Source organism: Polypterus senegalus, chromosome 8, assembly GCF_016835505.1.
Source record: "Polypterus senegalus isolate Bchr_013 chromosome 8, ASM1683550v1, whole genome shotgun sequence".
NCBI lineage: Eukaryota > Metazoa > Chordata > Cladistia > Polypteriformes > Polypteridae > Polypterus > Polypterus senegalus.
In genome coordinates, this window is record NC_053161.1 from 74,593,710 (window position 1) to 74,615,053 (window position 21,344).

Consider the following 21,344-nt stretch of genomic DNA (forward strand, 5'->3'; position numbering starts at 1 on the left):
CATATTGCATATTTCCTGTTAATCCAATACACTTAATGTCACTGCTGAAATACTACTGTTTCCATAAGGCATGTCATATATTAAAAGGAAGCTGCTACTTTTAAAGTTCAGTCAACGATAAACAAAAATCCAAAGAATTAGGAGGGCTTCCCAAACCTTTTCATATGACTGTAAGTGGGAAATATAAAGAAAGGTCTGTGTTTTCAACATATATCCTTTTTTGTGTTAAAGTGAACTCTTAGACCAAAAAGGGGGGCATCCCTGTCAGAGATAATGATTTAACTCGATGGGTTGAGTGATTTTGATAAAAGTAACTATGAAGGCAATCCTAGTCAAATTCTGAACCACAGTATTGACTTAATCTTCCTTAAATAACTTGCATAGTTATAAAGTGCAGACTTGACTTTGTACTTACCCTCTTTCTGGCTGCCAGCGGCACTTTGTTGCTGAAGCAGGCTTTGACTGTACAAAGTAGGAAGGGCTGCTGCAGCATACTGTTGAATTCCTGAGTAGGCCTGGCTCAGGGCGTCCATGGTGCCTGCCGTCCCATTTGTCAACCCTGTTGCACCCAGTCCTCCATTTAGGGCCGCCATACCTGAGAGCATTTGAGCAACTTTACATAAAACCCAACAATAAAGAAAGAAAATTCCACTTATTCATTAGTGCTTTCCAAAATAAGTTGATATCGTTACTTTTTTGTCACACAGAACAGAAAGGCTATGGAGGAGCTTGAATGTCCATGCAACTCAGCACTGAAAACAAAATGGTTAACATCACTCTTGAAAAGCTGGTGAACTAACAAGAAAACATTTAGATATGGGACTAAACTGTTACTTGAGGCCACTTACAGTTACACTTTTACAAAAGTGTAAGAAATGTTGCCAATTTGTTTTTTTTTATGCAAATTTCATTGCATTCATTGCATTCATTGCAATTCTTCCAATTTCTGTCCCATATAATAACTAGTTTTATATGCAGCTAGTGGATCTTTTGGTTAATATAGTGATAGTCTGTAAATGTTTGTTCTCTAATTATTTAAGCCAGTGTATTTTTCATTTATATAGTTTATATTTAAAATTATGATAACATGCAATTTAAATGATTTTAAAATGCTCATCCCAGTAACGGAAAGACTGATTAATTAAATCAGTAGTAAATTCTGAAGTGTCGGTCTTACATATACAGTGCATCTGGAAAGTATTCACAGCGCATCACTTTTCCACATTTTGTTATGTTACAGCCTTATTCCAAAATGGATTAAATTCATTTCTTTCCTCAGAATTCTACACACAACTGAAGCCACTCCTTTGATATCTTGGCTGTGTGCTTAGGGTCATTGTCCTGCTGAAAGATGAACTGTCACCCCAGTCTGAGGTCAAGAGCGCTCTAGAGCAGGTCTTCTTCCAGGATGTCTCTGTACATTGCTGCAGTCATCTTTCCCTTTATCCTGACTAGTCTCCCAGTTCCTGCCACTGAAAAACATCCCCACAGCATGATGCTGCCACCACCATGCTTCACTGTAGGGATGGTATTGGCCTGGTGATGAGCGGTGCCTGGTTTCCTCCAAACGTGACGCCTGGCATTCACACCAAAGAGTTCAATCTTTGTCTCATCAGACCAGAGAATTTTGTTTCTCATGGTCTGAGAGTCCTTCAGGTGCCTTTTGGCAAACTCCAGGTGGGCTGCCATGTGCCTTTTACTAAGGAGTGGCTTCTGTCTGGCCACTCTACCATACAGGCCTGATTGGTGGATTGCTACAGAGATGGTTGTCCTTCTGGAAGGTTCTCCTCTCTCCACAGAGGACCTCTGACAGAGTGACCATCGGGTTCTTGGTCACCACCCTGACTAAGGCCCTTCTTCCCCAATCGCTCAGTTTACATGGCCGGCCAGCTCTAGGAAGAGTCCTGGTGGTTTCGAACTTCTTCCACTTACGGATGATGGAGGCCACTGTCCTCATTGGGACATTCAAAGCAGCAGAAATTTTTCTGTAACCTTCCCCAGTTTTGTGCCTTGAGACAATCCTGTCTCGGAGGTCTACAGACAATTCCTTTGACTTCATGCTTGGTGCTCTGACATGAACGGTCTACTGTGGGACCTTATATAGACATTTGTGTGCCTTTCCAAATCATGTCCAATCAACTGAATTTGCCACATGGTGGACTCTAATTAAGCTGCAGAAACATCTCAAGGATGATCAGGGGAAACAGGATTCACCTGAGCTCAATTTTGAGCTGCATGGCAAAGGCTGTGAATACTTATGTACATGTGATTTCTCAATTTTTTGATTTGTAATAAATTTGCAAAAATCTCAAGTAAACTTTTTTCAAGTTGTTATTATGGGGTGTTGTGTATAGAATTCTGAGGAAAAAAATGAATTTAATCCATTTTGGAATAAGGCTGTAACATAACAAAATGTGGAAAAAGTGATGCGCTGTGAATACTTTCCGGATGCACTGTATACTATAAAGAAAAATGAGTCAGCAGTCTGGCAGATTTTCAAGTAATGGTTTTGCATAATTGGAATAGGAGTTTTGAGAATGTGGTTTAAATTCAACAGGGAAGTAACAAATTTGTTGGATTTGGCATGTATTTAGATGACAGAAAAAAACTGGTTGCTGAAATAAAACATACAAATATTGTAGATTAATTCATAAATTTATGAAATTCCTTATAAAATATATTTATGACTATTGATAAAAATTGATATAAAATGTCTCTAAGTACTAGCTTGTTTTTAGGTTCATCTTTAGAGAGCTCAAAAATAAGTGCTCCCAAGTAAAACAGGAATTGTTCATTTAAACCAGGTACTCAACATATCTGCGAACAACCACTGTCTTTACTATATTCTTATGATCGAACCTCAAGTAACAATGATCTTAAAGCCTGCAAATCAACACAGCAAAAAAGAAAAGTGTTGTATTAATCATGCAGGTTATAAAAAAAAAGAAAAAAAAAGTAAACTAGAATAAAATTCACAACATGCAAATGGAGGAGGGGCAACAAACTTCACCAATAAAGCAATATGGCCAAATGTTTAGCACATTACAGCTTTGCTGTGTACAACCATCTAGTGAATTTAGTCATTTAGTAGTCTAACACAGCAGTTTAAGGCATTTGTGAGTTAAAATGAAGAGGGGCGGAGAAGAGAAGAGTAAAGCAAGGCCATGGTAAAAGGTAATGGTTAGGAAAAAACAAAAATATTTTTGTTCTGTCCTTCCTTACAGCGGAATTGGCATAGAAGTTTAACTGTAGACCAGATTACACAATTGTACAGAAAACAAAATGAAAGAGGCTTTAGGATCGTAGTTAGTGTTATAAGCTTTTGTTAATGCTGATATGGTCTGCATAAAACATCTTGTTTGTAAAGGCTGCACACAATATTTATACTAATCATGCTCTGGGATTTCAATAGCGTTTCCATACTTTGCGTTTATGACTTACTTTATATAAAACTAAGATAAACACGGAAGAAAATTAACTGCCACCATAAAGCAGTAAAAATATTGTTGTGCTTTGTAAATACTCACTGTTAACGGTACCTGCTAGTGCATTAATATTATTTAATCCCACAGTTGCTCCAGCCAACCCTTGCAGTGTTCCCAAAGAAGTAAGGGAGTTCATGGCAGCGCCAGCTGTGGAGTTTGCAGTTGTACCAGCTACTGCAAAAAAAAAAGAAGAAAACAATGTATATCATTAAAATGTATTAATGTTATCTTGAACATATGAAATCAAATCTTGTGTTTTGGCTAACATAAATCCAATGACTGAAAAGCTTGCCATTAAAAACTGGTGCTAAAGCTTGTATATTGAAAAAATAGAAGTTTTATTAACATAAAGACCTAGTACTGTTTATTTTAATGTTTCAGAAGTTAATAAAACACCCACTTTGTATGGAAGATGAATAGCTATTTTTAATGGCCAACAATAAATATTTTGAGCAATGCTAATCTTCACATATAATACGCTACCGTGGCTGTTCGTTTGTCTGTCCAGGATTTTAAATTACCTGTGGCTCGCAAACTTTTTGATCTATTGACCTGAAATTTGGTACACATATACTATGTGACAACTGCTGTCCGCTTTTAGTGAGGCTGTCTGTAGTATACCATTAATACTAAGCACGTTTACTCACTGTATGTGTAATGGTTTATAGTGCCACAAGTCACTTTTGAAGCTCATTTCTTCTTTAGTTAAACTTTTGATAAGTTGCGACTTTTGCTTTCCTTGTTTGCATTTTTTTTTAAATTTGTATGATTGTGAAGATCATCTAATGTACCTGCTACAACTTCAAGTAGCAGCAGAAGTTAGTTAGTACAGCAGAGGTTCGCACCTGCAGCTTACCGTGTGCTCGCTGACTGATGCATCCCTGTGTCATATGCAACTCTGCTGTCATTTAGGCGTCTTAGATCAGGGATGTGAAATCTTTTTAGTGATTAGAAGTGGCTATCAGATGGGCAAAAGAGGAAAATATACACAATATACAACCTCTTTGAAGGTAATTTTTAAAATCTGTATCAGTAATTGAAGTTTCACAGAATGTTTTTGTTTAATGCATTCAAAAATGCTTTTAAACTAGTTATTTTCAAATAAAAAAAAAATGGTACAGCATTTTTTAATTTGAGATCACACAACTTTCCTAATAAATTTTCATAAAAACAAGTGTATCAAATTTCCATAAAATCAGTGCAGTCTGAAACGAGTGGTTTAATGCAAATAGACAGACATAGCGATGACAGGCACTTTTTGCACTTAATTGAAGCACACACAAAACAACTGCTTAATTGTTTTTACTATCATAGGGACATCACAACTGTTACTCTTTTAAAGTAATATTCCACCCAAAAATTATTTTTTTGTAAGTTTCTAAACATTTTCATACAGAATGGACAGAACAAAGGTTTATGATATAATAAGCTAACAGAGATCAGTGCTGTACAATGGCAAATGATGTGAAAAGCATGTAAGGGGAGTTTGGGAAGACTGTAATGTTACTCGGGTCACATAGCTGCTTGTTTGAATTGAATATCCACCTGTTTCTCCTCGTGCATTAGTCAAGAACCCTGTCACAAAGATAGTCCCAATTATGTTTTACTTTCTTATTCATTATGTGCACAGATTTTTTTGTAATTATATACCTAGCAATATTTTAGCAAAAAATCATGAGCATTGAGACTAGATAACTGACATGTGGATTATGCGATACAAGTAATACAATATTTTTTTTTCTTCTTTCCATGGATGCTTTCCACATCATTTTACATTGTACAGCATTGGTCACTATCAGACAGTATTATATCATAAACACTGTAATCTCAGTTCTCCATGAAAAAAGACTAAAAAATGTTCTTGCTCATCACCACAAACTACATGCAGTTAGTAAAATAAAAAAACAATTTGTGGGGGGATTATTCCTTTAACCAACAGCCAGCACAAGCCTATGTTAGCCAGAAGAATGTTGTTGACTGACAAACTACAAATGAGTTTGTACATGACAGAGGTACATAGTTGTAAAGCACAGAATAAACACCAAGGCTTAAACATTAAATTAAGCTCAAATAAGCCTCAGTTGCAGATGAAAATCAGGCAGAAAATGAAATCATTTGTTATATACTGTATGTATGAAATGAGAGTGAAATGGAACCATAGCTTCCCGACAAAGTTCACACATCAGGATTGAATTATTTTTTTCTACATAATGCACAAGTATGAGAAATCTGATATAGTGGGTAGATAAATACAAGAGTAAATAAAACAAAAATAAAAACAAATAAAAAAAAAACAGAACCAATACTGATTTTAATTGATCATCATTAACATAGTGTCTTAAGTTAAATGAACCATGTAATCTAGCAGTTACTTGCCTGTGACATGTGGAAATGCATGAGTAACCAGATCTTGCTGACACAGGCAGCCTTTCTTGAATTTTTCAGTCTATTCACTGGCACTTTACTAATTTAAAACATAAATTCCATACTATAAAACAGGATCTAAAACACTATTGTGAACACTTTTGGACCTTACCTTGCACAAATGTTCAATTGGGAAATAGTATCCTTAAACACTTTTAGTAATGGTGCTGTGCTTGAACTACTATCAAAGAGGAAGCACTGAAAGTAAAAAGTGTCTATGTGAACAAATATTACCTGGACTTGTAAGTGCTCCAAGGGCACTAGTGGTTGTTGAAAGTGGGTTTGCATTAGACGTGGCAGCAGAATTCTGTGCTGCTGCAGCTGCAGCTGCTAAAGTTGCCAGGTTCTGTAACTGCAAGGCATTCATACCTAGAGGAAGGAGGCAAAAAAAAAAAAGAATGTTAGCAAATTAACACATTTTTGACTTGAATGGCTCCTACTAATGAGATCTTGATAAGATTAAATATAGGTGTGCACAGGTTTTAACAATGCAAAGAGCTAAGGTGCTCTGACACATTTTTTAAAAATATGCAATTATATTTGATTTGTATTTTTCAAATTATATATTAGTAATTCGTCAATCTAGCATATTGGTGACCCAAAGCAACTTCATTTGAAAGTCTTAAATATTTATTGTAAGTTAATTGTAAGTTATGAATCTAGAATGTAAAAAGTAGTTTGCCACTTGTGATCATAGGTGATTTTAGGAATTAAAGAAACCATCACTGAGTACTGAAAATATTACAATTTCTCAGAAATACAGACAATCACATAATTTAACATTAACTTAAGAATACAAATAGGGAAAAATATATAATTATATATGTACTTTAAAATACAAGTCATTTAAGTGAAAGGGAATATAGATGGAACATTCTGTGAAGAGCAATTGAAGTTTGACTAGTGCACTTGGACAGTAGATGTGTTGTCTATCAATGCTCACACACTTTCCTTCACATTTATTTAATGCAAGATCTTTGCACTGAGATAATTACTGCTGTACATCAATTGTGAAGTTTGTTGTTGGTCAATAAGCAATAACAACTTGTATTTACAAAAGTATGAAAATTCATAGCATGGATAATGATTTAATAAATGGAATCCACTTTAAGAACAATGTCTTTAACAACACAGTACAACAATATAAATGAACAGATAGTAAAATACATAGAGGATGTACAATTCTAAATCTAAACCAAGAGATATCTACAGTATATGTAATAATGTCAGAAGTATTAGGTTAATTCCATCATGAATCCATCCATTATCCAACCTTTCCATCATGAATGGATGAATTTAAAATATTACCTGTTAAAGAAATGAAATATGCTTCTTGCTAGTATTCAGTTTGGCAAATACACAATTTTATGAGGCAACTCTTGTTTTTAAATGATCTAAATGTATGTAATGCACTACTAGGAATGTCTTTTTAAACTTACAGTCATGCAAAACATAATACATTCGTTCAGCTTCGTGAAAAAAGAAACTGTGGAATTTAACATACTGTTTAATGCAGAACAAATCCCAAAATTTAGAAGCAATAAGAAATTAAAGGGAACTTGACAATGGATAAAGAGTTAAACAATTAATCTCAAAATTGCACATTACATGACAGGTTTATGACACATGGATAACTTCAGCACTAACCATAGGGTTTATGAGTATTTCAGAATAATGTTTAAATAAGATATTGGAAAAACTAAAAATCAGAAAGAAAAATCATTTCCAGAAAATGCAAATTCTCAGCCAAAAGGGATTACTTTAGTATTCTAGCAGCAAAATAATGGTCAAGGTTGAAGTCAAGTTTATTATTTTTAATCATAAGGGTGAACTTAAGTATACAAATACAGAAATAATACATGCCTTAAATTTATTCATATTTTTGAAGGTTTTTACATACGAAGACGTCACTATAACCTCCCAGCAGCTACATGAGGCTATTAAGGAGGTACCCAGCATTTCGGAAATTGTACAGAAGTGCTGCCAAAAAGGCTGAAATCTGATATATTGAGAGGGCATGATAACAACTTTTCTAGATGATTTAAGGATTTTAGTAAGTAAAAAATAACTGCACATCGGGGAAATTCCTACTATATAAAAATAGCTAACTGGCCAATTCATGTAACTATACATTCTATATCAGCTAGTACCTTTAGAAAACAAATGTGCTAAATGATTATTTTCACCCTATTTTCCCGAACCTGCTCAATCCTATTCTAGGTCAAAGGAAACTGGAGCTTTCCTGGCATCATCAAGTGCAAGTTAAAACATCCACAAGTTAATGCTTTTACTGCTAATCGAACACAGCAGTTTGTCAATCCATTAAACTTCTGTGCAAGCCAGGTAGCAAAGGATGAAGTATGGACGGATGAAATACAACATTGGTTTGGAAATAGTCGAAAACAGCTCTAAAATGAAATTGGTTAAAAAAATAAAAAAAAAACCCAAAAAAAACCCCACTAAACTCAAAAAAAGCAAAACAGTTGCCAGCAATACTGGGTTGTAGTTAGATCAATCTTAATATTTCAAACATACAGTATCTTTGTCCTGAAAAGGATTTGTTGTCTAGAACAGGGTTTCTCTTAAAACAGGTCACGAGTTGGTATTGTTTTATAGTAGTAAAGTTTTAAAATACCTGAAACTTATCCCCTTGGTTTACATAGGGTAACCTGAAATTAAGATCTGACAAGTCAATTTTTATCTGTCTATGTTTGTAAATTTCTTGTTTTATATCAAGTTCTTTCTTCTACAGCACATGGTAAAGACCAAAATGAACCCAACTGCTTAACAACAATATGGACAAACCATATTGAGATATTTCTACAGAAGTGCTAACTTTAATAGTTTGCTATCTGTGGGAATGCAGAAGCAATTTTATTATTAATTTGAAATAAAATGCACAGCTTCTAAATTCCCAAAGACAGCTCAAAAAACAAATAAAACACATAATACTTATTCTCTGCATATTAATGATATGTTGGAATGAAAAAATGTTGATGCTATACTGTATAAATTCTACCCCAAGATCCACACCTCTAATCATGTAGGCTTATGTGGAATAGTTCAGTGCCTCAAGACCAAGGACATAGGTATTCCAAAGGTTTATTTATACTAGTAACAAAGATTAATGATTAACTTTTACCTAATCATTTTTTGGGGAAATTCTGCACAAATAAGTGCTCTTCCCTCTTTTTTTCAACATTCAAGTTTGAAAACTTAAATGCACCAGTGCAAATGTATCCTGTCCATAAACTTTCAAGGTCAGGACCAGGGAGTATTAGATATGGTATTTTACTGCTTTCTCCTTGCTATTTTTGCACTTTTGTTAAAGCCACTCGCCACCCACTAAGCATTGCTTTCTCCTACTTGCCTGTATTCTCATGGGTCAGAAACCTTTTTTGCAGAACAGTATCTCTCTCATTGTTGCTGCTGAACCTAATTTTTCAGGTTCACAGTAAACACACTCATTCATGTTACTGTAATGTAATGTCCTGCTGTCTGATTGTTTCTGTGATGGTTACCACTATCCCTGGACTTCGTAGCTCAGTTCCTTAGGACACAGAGCCCGTTAAGACAGGCTCTTAATTCCAGATTCTGACAGTGATGGTATACTAGACTTTGCATATTAGGTGTTATTGAGGATGCAGTGTGTACTGCAATTCTGCCTTGCACTTCTTGGCTTTTTTTTTTTTTTTTTTTAAACCGCTGATGTTTTAACCCTGGTGTCAGATCAGCTACTGTAGCCTCAATTTTCTTCAATGACATCATCTTTTTTTACCTGAGCTAATCTTTTATTATTTTGTGATTAAATGCCATAATTAGGAAAGGTGTTCCATCAGTGCACCAGTGAACAAAAATCTTCTCAAAGTCATGCCACTAAAAATATTATCTTCACTTGTTTGGTAATCACAGACAAAACAGATTAAATGGGCCGTTCTGCAGAAGACAGCTTTCCATAAAGAAGGTTCACAGCTTGTTTGCATTCGTCACACAGCTGTCAACATTGCAGCTGCTGGTACATTTAAACTTGTCATTCTTAGTTGGGGAGGAAAAAAATTCAAACAGGCTTTGACTCAGTATTCATACAACTCATAAGCGAGGTGTTTAGTATCACGTACTATATTTGTTACTATCTTGATTATTGCACACATTTATTTCACTTTCACTTTGGGGTTAGCACTTTTATACATCATTTACATGAGGGCTAGTTAGTGTCATGATGTAGTGCGTTTGTTATCCAGCTACCCACATCCTACATAACAATACAGTAACTTCAAGTGAATATTGAAATATTGGCACACTTCTTCCTAACAAAGATTACATTATATTATGATGACCATCCTGCTTTTTCAAACAGAGCCCTTTTTATGTACATAATCTTTTTCTCTAAAGATGTAATACACAAATTCACAGAGTTACATTGAAATAAGAGGATCATTTGATTTTATAATTTCACTAGTTGGTGTACATTTCGGTGTATTGTTTGCATATACAGTGGTACCTTGGTATACGTCCTTAATCCGTTTCCAGATCCTTGGAATTATACCAAACAGGACTTATACCAAACAAATTTTTCCCATAAGAAATAATGGGAAAATGATTAATTCGTTCCCATGAAAAAAAAATCCTATTGTTATTGGCATATTATACATTGATGGGGTTGTATAAAATAATTTAAACACTGCTTAATACTAAAATACATAAATACAAAAGCAATTAGATGAAATAAATGAAAATGACTTGTCCGATAACAATGAGTTTCATTTTACTGCACAACAAAGGAGAGCGTTACAGCTCTTCCAAAGGAGCCTCTTCAGGCGATTGTGAAGCACTGCTGTTCTTCTTCTTCTGGCAGTCTTCAATCCAAATCCCTAAAGCAGATTCCATCCAGACTACTGCCTTATTACATCCACTTACAACTCGTTTTGCACCCTGGTTAAAAGGACACTGCGGCCGTATCTCTTGTATTCCTTTCCTACTTTTTAAATAAAAAGAATTGTAGCCTTCAACAAATCCAAAATGTTTAACTTTTCGGCAATCATTAACATCTTCCGTTTGCACTTGGGCACGGCCCTGAAGCAGTAGCAGATCGTTTTGGAGCCATAATGAAGGGCTTGACTATGCACAAAGATAAACACAAAAGAGCACAAAAGTTAACTCTTTACACAGCGAAACATGTTGATGCTGAATGAGCGAGACGAGACTTCCTGGTTAACACTGCCTTCAGCACGCAGGAACTTAACTGCGTGCTCTGATTGGTTAGCTTCTCAGTAATCCTCCAATAGCGTCCCTTGTATGAAATCAACTGGGCAAACCAACTGAGGAAGCATTTACAGGAAGTAAAAAGACACATTGTCCACAGAACCCGCGAAGCAGCGAAAAATCCGCGTTATATATTTAGTTATGCTTTCATATAAAATCCACGATAGAGTGAAGCTGCGAAAGTAGAAGCGCGATATAGCGAGGGATTACTGTACAGGTTAAAACTTGCCCCTTTTTTTTTTTTTTTGAAGGCGCGCCCGGTATACCACACGTGTTGTTCTAGCACACGAGTCGTATTCCAAACAAAGGTGGTATACCAAGCAAAATATTTCACCTCTAAACAGGATGTATACCAAGTTGGACTTATTCCAAAGCAGACGTATACCGAGGTACCACTGTATTTAGATTAGAATGAATTAACAGACACTATTTTCAATGTTGTGCTTTTTTTTAGGATAGTTTAGAACCTGCCAAAGTATTGGTTTTATAATAGTAAGTTTGTAATGTAAACATAGCAAAAATAAATAAATAAATAAATAAATCACAGTTCTTCAGGATAGATCAAGTACCCTTGATCAGTATAGCTTTCATAATTACAAACCATTACTAGACTGGCCATGTTATTAAATTTATTATAAATATATTGGGGATTTTCTTTTTTCCTTTGATAAAAAAAAATTACCTTGGCAAAGTATAACTTACAGGCATACACTCTAGCATCATGTATAGACAGCACAGAGAACAAACCTTAAATTAGACAATTCTGCAATGGTATATTCTGTGTGTATGATTTAATTACTTAAAAAAATGAAAAAAGCATACACTGAATTAATGAAAACATTTTTTAACTGGGGTAAAGCTCAGGCCGAGCTTTTATCTTATGTGTCTTAAAGAAACAATCAGAGAAGGAAAAAACAAAAGTACACTATGGCACACACTACAGTGACAAACTGTCTAGTGTGAAAATTCAACATAAAAAAGATAAATATATTTACAAGGGGCTATGCTTGTAGGTTTAATTTAATGTTCACCTTATGTAATTTTGCACCTTATTGTTCACAGCAATTACCATAAATCTGCATATCAATAAGCAGGAACAGATGTCAGTTGTTATAAGGGCTTGCCAATCAGTGCTTGTTAAAAAGTGACAGATGGATGGTTAGGGAACATTCTCACAAGACCTTTTACCATGTGCACTGCAATTTCTTACTTCCCAGCAGAAACAGATACTGGTGAACAGGTTCTATGAACAAATGCCGTCAGAAGAATAAATGACTGATCTTAACTGCTTTTAATCATTGTTTGTAAAAAGTGGCTTCATCAGTTATAAGCATAACATTTTCTTTACTTTAATAACTTACTGTAACTTACACATATCACTTAAAGTGGAATAAAATATAAGGTTGTACAACCTGTTCATCTCTTCATTCTTCAGACTTTTATTAAATATCCAAAAATACAGTGAATCTAAAGTACAGTATTTTCTAGTTATTGTGTGCACAGCCAACCATATACTAGAATATTTGTTTAGGATTAGCAGATTTTTTAATGATATTTTGTAGTACATTTATCAAGAAAGTAGTGTGGTTTGCTTCTTTTGTCACTTCCTTTACAACCTCGGCTTTAAACTCTTTTCAGAGGTGTTAAACCAAAAACTTAATCTTAGATTAAAAATAGCATGTTAGCATAATCCCTACTTCAAGCACCTATCTGTCGGCAATACAGGACATGTTACGGACATTTACATTAGCCACAAGAAAAAACTCTTTGTAAAGAAGACTATCATGAGAGAACAGATATCAAAAGTAGACTTTCAAATTAAAGCATACAAGTACTGACAAAGGCTCTGTATAATCTTTGAGAGTAAACCTGAATGTTAAGATATGCTTCTCAAGATAGGAATGTATTAAATAATCATATTGTGCAACAGTTTTTCATTTTAACATTGATCAATATTTTACCAGCACAAGTATTAAGAAGTTTACAAATACGGTATACATCAATAATGAACAGTAATATAACTGATCAACTTCTGCACTAGTACAGTATAGTCATGGGGGAGGGAAATTAAAGCATGGGTAGAACATGTGAACATAGTAACTAGCCAGGAACTGAATGAAGATCAAAGAAGCTGGGGAAACAAAAAATAAAGTATACAGTTATAAGGGAACAAAATTAATTATGATTGGTCAATATTATAACAGTCCCATTGAAAGTAAATTAAAATCGAGGGAGGAAAAGGTTAAGTAGTACTTTAACTGAAGATATTTTTGTTGACTAACATAGCTTAAAACGTAAGCTACTAAAAGGGATTGTGGATAATAAAACAGTAAATAAACTATTTTACTAGTGTGCTAAGACGTACTCAGTTTAGAATTAATTTATATGTAGAATTACAAAGTGCATTTCTGAGTAGTGGCACACAGGGATGGAATAAATGACATTAAAATATGGCACTGAATATTGTATTTTGTATTCAAAGACTATACTGCAATGTATGTTACAAATATGTAACACTCTTTCAGTTTTTATACTCACTTTTGTAAAATAAATACCTTTTGTAGTTTAATCTGGTGACCAGGGGCCTCATGTATAAACGGTGTGTACGCACAGAAATGTTGCGTAAGAACTTTTCCACGTTCAAATCGCGATGTATAAAACCTACACTTGCCGTAAAGCCACGCACTTTTCCACGGTACCTCATACCTTGTCGTACGCAAGTTCTCCGCTTGGTTAAGCAGACTGGTGGCACCCAGCGTCAAAGCAGTGCTACTGTTCCTGTGTGGTTACTCTTTATTTTCCTGACGCGGCTTTATAAATACACTGAAACTAACCGCATATTGTTTATTAGTGTAATGCATCTGATTGTAATTAACTCGTAACAATATAATGGTCCAGGGAACAGCCATAGTATTCCAAATACCATAACTGCTTTAGCGTTGTTACTCTCACTTCTCCTTCTTCTTCTTTCAGCTTCTCCCGTTAGGAGTTGCCACAGCGAATCATCTTTTTCCATATTACTCTTACTGCACGACTCGGAGTATTTATATCACTGTATCTGAGTGTGAATCACAGCAGCAGCTGATCGGAAAGAGAATTATCGGTATACAGCTTTAAGGACACGCTGTCTCAGCCACTGCAAAACGTTTTAAAGCCTTTCCTGTACAGACCTCGCGGTTCAGAAACAGTTTAATCCCAAGAACTTTAAATGCACTCAATCAAGTGCTCCTTGTAGAACTGTCTGGACTTATAAGTACAATCACCTCACTGTAAACTTGCACTACAGTTATAATATCGCACAACCTGAGCCACTTTATAAAGCGCGTATTTACATATGATGACGATATCATTTTTAAGGTGAAATGCAGCAAAATGTGTTTGTTAAATTATACACATAAAACTTTAACTTCATTTAAATAATCTATATTCTTCACTGGGAGTGTCGTGAAGGATAGAATAATTAAACATGTACTACGAAGATATTTCAATGTTCTTTAAACGTTTTGAAGAATCGGCGCTAAGCTTACAGATGGCTTAACGTCTATTACAGAGCTGATTGTATGGCGATCGGTTACTTGGGGAAAGAAAAGCAAGGACTCTTGGGCACGCCAATATATATTGAATATAAAACAGAAAGAAAATAACAACACAGCTAAAAGCAGCGACAAATTTCGACAAAAGATAAATGCTTGTCATGAGCACGAGGCTGCTGTGCAGTGTCCGCAACGGACGTGGCCATCCACCGTGATAAGCTACCTTACTGACATTGGCCGGCGAAGGAGCCACCGATTCTTCCTCTGCCCAGTGCCACCACAAGCCTAGAGCTGCCCCTGAGTACTGCTGCAATAAATTATTTCATCGAAGTGAAACACATGTTTAATAATGTGCTTTAACTCCTATCATCATGAAAATGACATCACTTATACATCTCAGTATTTTAGTTATTCAGAGAGCTGTAATATCACGAATGTAATGGACTCTGTGTCCAGTTGGAGGAGGAGAGTCGGTATAAGAAGCAAGTAGTGATTCACACACATAGAGCACACAGTAGAAGATCAAATACAAAACAAAGCATTTAACGTGCTACTTTAATTACAATGTGATTTGAGAAACTGGTTAATTAAACTATTTTAAGATGAAGTTTATAATGTTCTACTAAATGACAAAATAAACTACATGATTAAAGTGGAAATGCCGAGATTGAAGTTGACATTTCGTGCTTTTTCCCCACCGTGTGCCTTTTTTCTCTGTACCTAATAAACTTTCATATGACACTCAGACAGTGGGCTTACAACTCTTCTTTTCACGGCAACTTTGATATGTGACTTCTTTTTTATTTCCGGCACTGTGTGATTTTGTGAATGTGAGCTTTCAAGTTTCTCCAACACGCTATGTCACTCGATCAACTTCATTTTGTTGATTATACCACGGTTTATTTGAACAAATAGTATGTTTTTCCTTTGCCTCCACTTGGTATTCGCTGAAATTCTTATATTTTCCCCTGTGCTTTTCCCATTGTCTTTTCACAGAAGGCTGCCCTTAAGGGCGATTTATATTGATTTGCATATTCAAATAGGCGTAATTCTGGGAGGATTTGGGGCATTACATAATGCGCGTGCACGAGCGTTAGTTTTCACGCTGATCAGGATTTATGTAGCGGAAGAACGTGGAAGTTGGAGTACGCACAGATTCCTGTATCTGGATTTTCCTGTGCGTAAACACATTTCGGCTTTTGTGCTTACGCCATGTTATAGCGTGAGTTCTACGCACGGCGTTATACATGAGGCCCCAGGTTCTGACCAATGACAAGAAATAATGTCAATTTGCATTTTTAAAATTCAAATAACCATGGATACAGTAAACAAGATATGTTTAACTATGTTACCCATACAATTATACCATATATTATTTTGGTCAATGAAACAAATAAACTAACAGGTAAAAACATTTGCATAATTGTAATATATTTGGCCATTTGCAACATTTAAGAGCATAGCATAAACAAACGACATTGGCATCAGTTAAATTTAACAAGTCAGTCATAGCTCAGTGTGATACTGGCATCTTGCATTCACTATACAAGGCAGTTACAACTCATTAATTGGCCTTGGAAAGATTAATCGATTGGTCTCCATGGTGTACTTTAAAACTGTTCCTTCGAGATCAGAACATACACATTGAAAAGTATCCTTCCACATGGCATGTAATGAGTCTGACGATATAAAAACAATCAATATGATGACTGCTGTTGAATGTATAATTGTGTATAAAACGGTCACAAAGGTGAGTCAAAATCATGTTAACACTTTTATCTCGACCACACCTTTCCATTTCGATGAATAGGTTATGGTGGACCTTTGCAATGGCCTCCACACACCCCTGATTTGACACCCTGTGATTTCTGGTTATGGGGAACGGTGAAGGAGGGTGTGTATAGCAAGAAAGTTTGTGATATAAATGACCTGAAGGACAGGATACATACTGTGGTATCATTTATTCCCCATAAAATGTGTGTCCAGGCTTCAAATGGTACTGTTGAGCATTGGTTTTTGTGTGTTGAACATGATAGCGAACAGGTTGAGACATTCCTGTATCTTGCACATATGAACTATGTTTTGTGAATAAATTGTTTCTGCCATTCAAATGTTAACATAATTGTGTCTTGCACGCACACACACACACACATACACATAAGCACAAACAATATGTATTGTGAATGTCATGTTAAATTCCAACTAAGTAAAAATAAGCAAAATCATTTCTGGTTTAAAGATGCAAGACAATTTCAAACCAGTAGAAGAGTATGAACATACTCAAAAAAAAATTGGGGGGAAAACAAAAACATCCTTATCGCAATGGTATTAGATGATCCACTGGTTTTACAAGAACAGAATCACTCATTATAGAAATCTACTACATTTCTACATAAAAAAGCACCCTTCACTTAGTGGATGGATTTGCCCTTGAGAACACACAAGAAAAGTTCCTCATCCCTTGGTACCTTATATTCAAGCAAGAAATACAGGGGCCCTGTATCTGCTTACAAAAAAAAAAAGAAAAGAAAAAAAAAAACTGATTTCTCAGATGAGACAAACTGACTCACAGGAGAATATGTTTCATTTGATATAAAAAACTTTTCCAAAGATATAATGTGTAAAGTTTATATTTTGACAGAACTTTGCATCAACACTATCCGTGGAACTTGTTAAATGGGAATTGTGGATGTGGGCTTCATCTTCTGCCTTTAATTGCTTTTTCCATCACAGTCTTTATTTTATTTGATCATTTGTGAGTTTCCAGGTAATAAGAGTTTAGTTGCATTCATCAGGTTTTAATGCATCCAATCTTATTTCTCCAAACATCAATTTTCAATTATTTTCAACATTTATCTTAGTTAAATAGTAAGAAAAACAAACTAACAGCAATGGTACTAAACTTTGTAAAAATGTTATTTTGAAATTATCATTTCTGGACTAGTAGGTAAAGTGTAAACTAACAAATACAGAACTAGATATGTCTGAAGGTTGTCAGGCTATTGAATCTATTTACAGATAATGAACATAGGCAAATCTCAAAATAATATATAGACCAACAACAAAAATGTTTTCATTTTTGCATCTTTCTCCAATTGTAACATGTTTATTGCTGCTAGAAAAATTCTAATGTGTCTTTCTTTGAAAAAACTTTGTGTACCAGATTATTCTGCTTTTAAACTTAATAAATATCTTGCATGCTATCACTATTATACTTAATATCCCTCATGGTTGCAGGAATCCAGTGTCTATTCTTAACAGCATCAGTTCATCAATGAAACACTGTTCCATCTTAAGCTAAACTTGCACAAGACCAATTCAAATTCAACCACTCCGACTGACAAGAAGATCTTTTGGGCTATGAGTTCCCATACAAAAAGCCATGCAGAAACAGGAAGAGCATGCACATTTCATACAGAGCATGAAAGATGAGTAAACACCCACAAAGTAGTCTATGAAAGCTTAAATTCAGGTCTTAAATATCATCCTAACATAAATCACTGCACAACTGTATAATATTCTACAGCATTTTAGATATAACTAACACCAGATACAACACACAGTAGGCACTCTAAATAATAATACAATATGAAAAAAATAATAAAGTAAACCCTCATTTACCGCGGTTAATCCGTTCCAGACTCTACCGCGATAAACGAATTTCCGGGAAGTAGGATTCTTTATTTAAAAATTAAATGTTTTCGCAGTTAGAGCATATAAAACCTGTTTACAACCTTCTAAATACGTTTTTTGACATTAAAGACCTCTAGACATGAAATAACACCCTTTAGTAAAAAGTTTAAACTGTGCTCCATGACAAGACAGAGATGACAGTTCCGTCTCACAATTAAAAGAATACAAACATATCTTCCTCTTCAAAGGAGTGCGCGTCAGGAGCAGAGAATGTCAGAGAGAGAGAGAGAGAGAAGCAAACAATCAAAAATCAATTGATGTTCTGGCTTTTAAGTATGTGAAGCACCATGTGGGAAGCACATCGTGTATCATTGAGGAGCTTTATTTAATATGTAATACGTGCCCTGATTGATTGCATCCGCTAATAGCGTCCCTTGTATGAAATCAACTGGGCAAACCAACTGAGGAAGCATGTACCATAAATTAAAAGACCCACTGTCAGCAGAAATCCGTGAACCAGCGAAAAAATCAGTGATATATATTTAGATATGCTTACATTTAAAATCTGTGATGGAGTGAAGCCGTGAAAGTTGAAGCGCGATATAGTGAGGGATCACTGTACACAGAAGAAGCATGATTTCAATTACACTCACTTCTCAGAATAACAGATGGAGTGACACTTTTCTCAAATAATTCTGCATATACTGTAGAGTTCAGCTGGTTATTAAGCAAAAGCTCTTCAAGGAGAGGCTCTGCCCATTGTGCTACTGACATTATTAGTATTAAGGTACATTTCAACTTATAATATACAAGCAGTAATTTGATGCCATCATTGCAGATCTCTCATTTTACACTAGTGATTGGAAAATATTATGCTTTTATATAAACTCTTTGGTTTCTAACCACTGAGTACAATAATATGCAAAGTTAAACATACCAAAAAATCCTCCGTAAAATAGGAAAAGTAGATACATTTCTGTATGTCGGCTTAAACTCATTACCACAGCTGAAGGCTAGCATGAAGGTAAATACAATTAAGTTTTCATCGAAGCGAGAGTAATAAATAAGCCTGTGCATTACATAGCCAGGTTTTCCTGCCTAACTAACCTGCTACATCAAATACCTCTAAAAATTAAGAAAATCTAGTCTATACTGGCCTCTGACATGGTTCCTGCTTTCTGTGTTACAGTGAACTTTCACAGTATGCTGAATACGAACATTTTAGATCTGTGGCTGTCCTCTCAGTAACAAACAAGCTGAAGTTTGTTACTTAGCAATCTTAATTTGTGAATTTTAAATTAGTAGATAAAACTGTCTTCTCCATTATATTTATTAATCTAATGAACTGTTAGTAGACTTTACTTAATGTACTAATTTTATACTACAATACTTTAGATTGTTTTTAAAGAATTATAAATAATGAAACCTAACTTAATATTAAAAAACTGAAATACGGTAATGTATCAAAACACTGCATAGGCAATTAAAGATACTGACTAAACACCACAAGAAAGTAAACTGCTGAATGTATATTAATAAATACTTAAATAACTAAGACACTCAAAACAAACAAAGTGGAATAGATAGATAGATAGATAGATAGATAGATAGATAGATAGATAGATAGATATTGGGGGGTTTGTGGTGCTGCGAGAACAAAAAAATAAAATAAAATCATGGTTTCTGCAGAGTGACGTTGATTATTCACATTTCCTGTGTCTCAACCAGAGGTGGGTAGTAACGAGTTACAATTACTCCGTTATACTTAAGTAACTTTTAAAAAAAACTGTACTTCTAAGAGTAGTTTTACTGCAGCATACTTTTTACTTTTACTTGAGTACATTTGTGAAGAAGAAACGCTACTCTTACTCCGCTATATTGGGCAACACTCGACTCGTTACTTTTTTCCATTTATGCATTACACTGTATTTTTTGGATCTACAGCATGACTGCTTCACCAATCAGACATAGCAACAATAATCAAATGACTCCGTTTCACCAATCAAATGTAGCCATGCAGTCACATGGCCACACACAAACTTCCTGCCTCTGTGAGAGACTTTTTAGTCATGCGGGGCTCCTGTTCACTGCTAAACGGTCACAGCTCCACTACAAGAACCTTGAGAAGCTTAACCATCTCTTCACTGAGTGAACAACAAGCACATTTTAACCAAACATGCACAGACAGTCATGGTAAAGTAAGACTTCTTGTACGTGCACAAGCTGCCTTGTTCTAATGTTATTTTCTATTAGCTGTGCTCTTTGGAGGGCAAGTGTGTGACGATGCCGGTCCCCTACAGACTCCCTCTTCTCACATAGGAGTCTGCTGAACCCATACCATCGATAGTTATGACCGAGATAAGCTGACATAGGAGGATAATTCACTGATGAGGCCAGAGAACGGTGGAAAAAGTGCTCAAATGCTTTTATTAAAAACCTTCAAAACAAAAGTAAAATCAACAGAAGTGTCAATGGTGCAGTGGTCTAAAAAAAAAAAAAAAAGTACATATATCTATACTAATAAAAGGCAAAGCCCTCACTGACTCACTCACTGACTGACTCATCACTAATTCTCCAACTTCCTGTGTGGGTGGAAGGCTGAAATTTGGCAGGCTCATTCCTTACAGCTTTTTTACAAAAGTTGGGCAGGTTTCATTTCGAAATTCTATGCATAATGGTCATAACTGGAAGCCATTTTTTTTCATATTTTTTCCATATACTGTAATGGAGTTGAGCTCGAAAGCCGGGGTGGGCGGAGTGGATGGGGCGGAGGTTGGGGGGCAGAGTTTCATGTGACATCATCACGCCTCCCACGTAATGACGTGAACTGACTGTCAACACAGTATGTAGAAAACAAGGAAGAGCTCCTAAAAGCGCTGAAGAAAACATGCATTATATGATTGAGAAGGCAGCGAAACAATAAGAAGCGAGTGAGTGACATATACAACCATATTCATGAGTGCTGCTACTTCGGAAACAAAGCACGGTGTAAACCTAAAGTTTAAAT

At 35.3% G+C, this 21,344-nt stretch overlaps 1 protein-coding gene across 1 annotated transcript in view; it reads right to left on the bottom strand.

Annotated features, from left to right (window-relative positions):
- The window catches only part of celf2 (cugbp, Elav-like family member 2), a 533,587-nt gene that overhangs the window by 11,108 nt on the left and 501,135 nt on the right, over nt 1–21,344 (bottom strand). The window contains exons 10-12 of the mRNA XM_039761305.1: nt 6,144–6,278; nt 3,528–3,659; nt 416–595 (exon numbers count right to left, since the gene is read on the bottom strand). Coding sequence (XP_039617239.1) covers nt 416–595; nt 3,528–3,659; nt 6,144–6,278 — 447 coding nt within the window. The remainder of the gene's footprint in view (nt 1–415; nt 596–3,527; nt 3,660–6,143; nt 6,279–21,344) is intronic.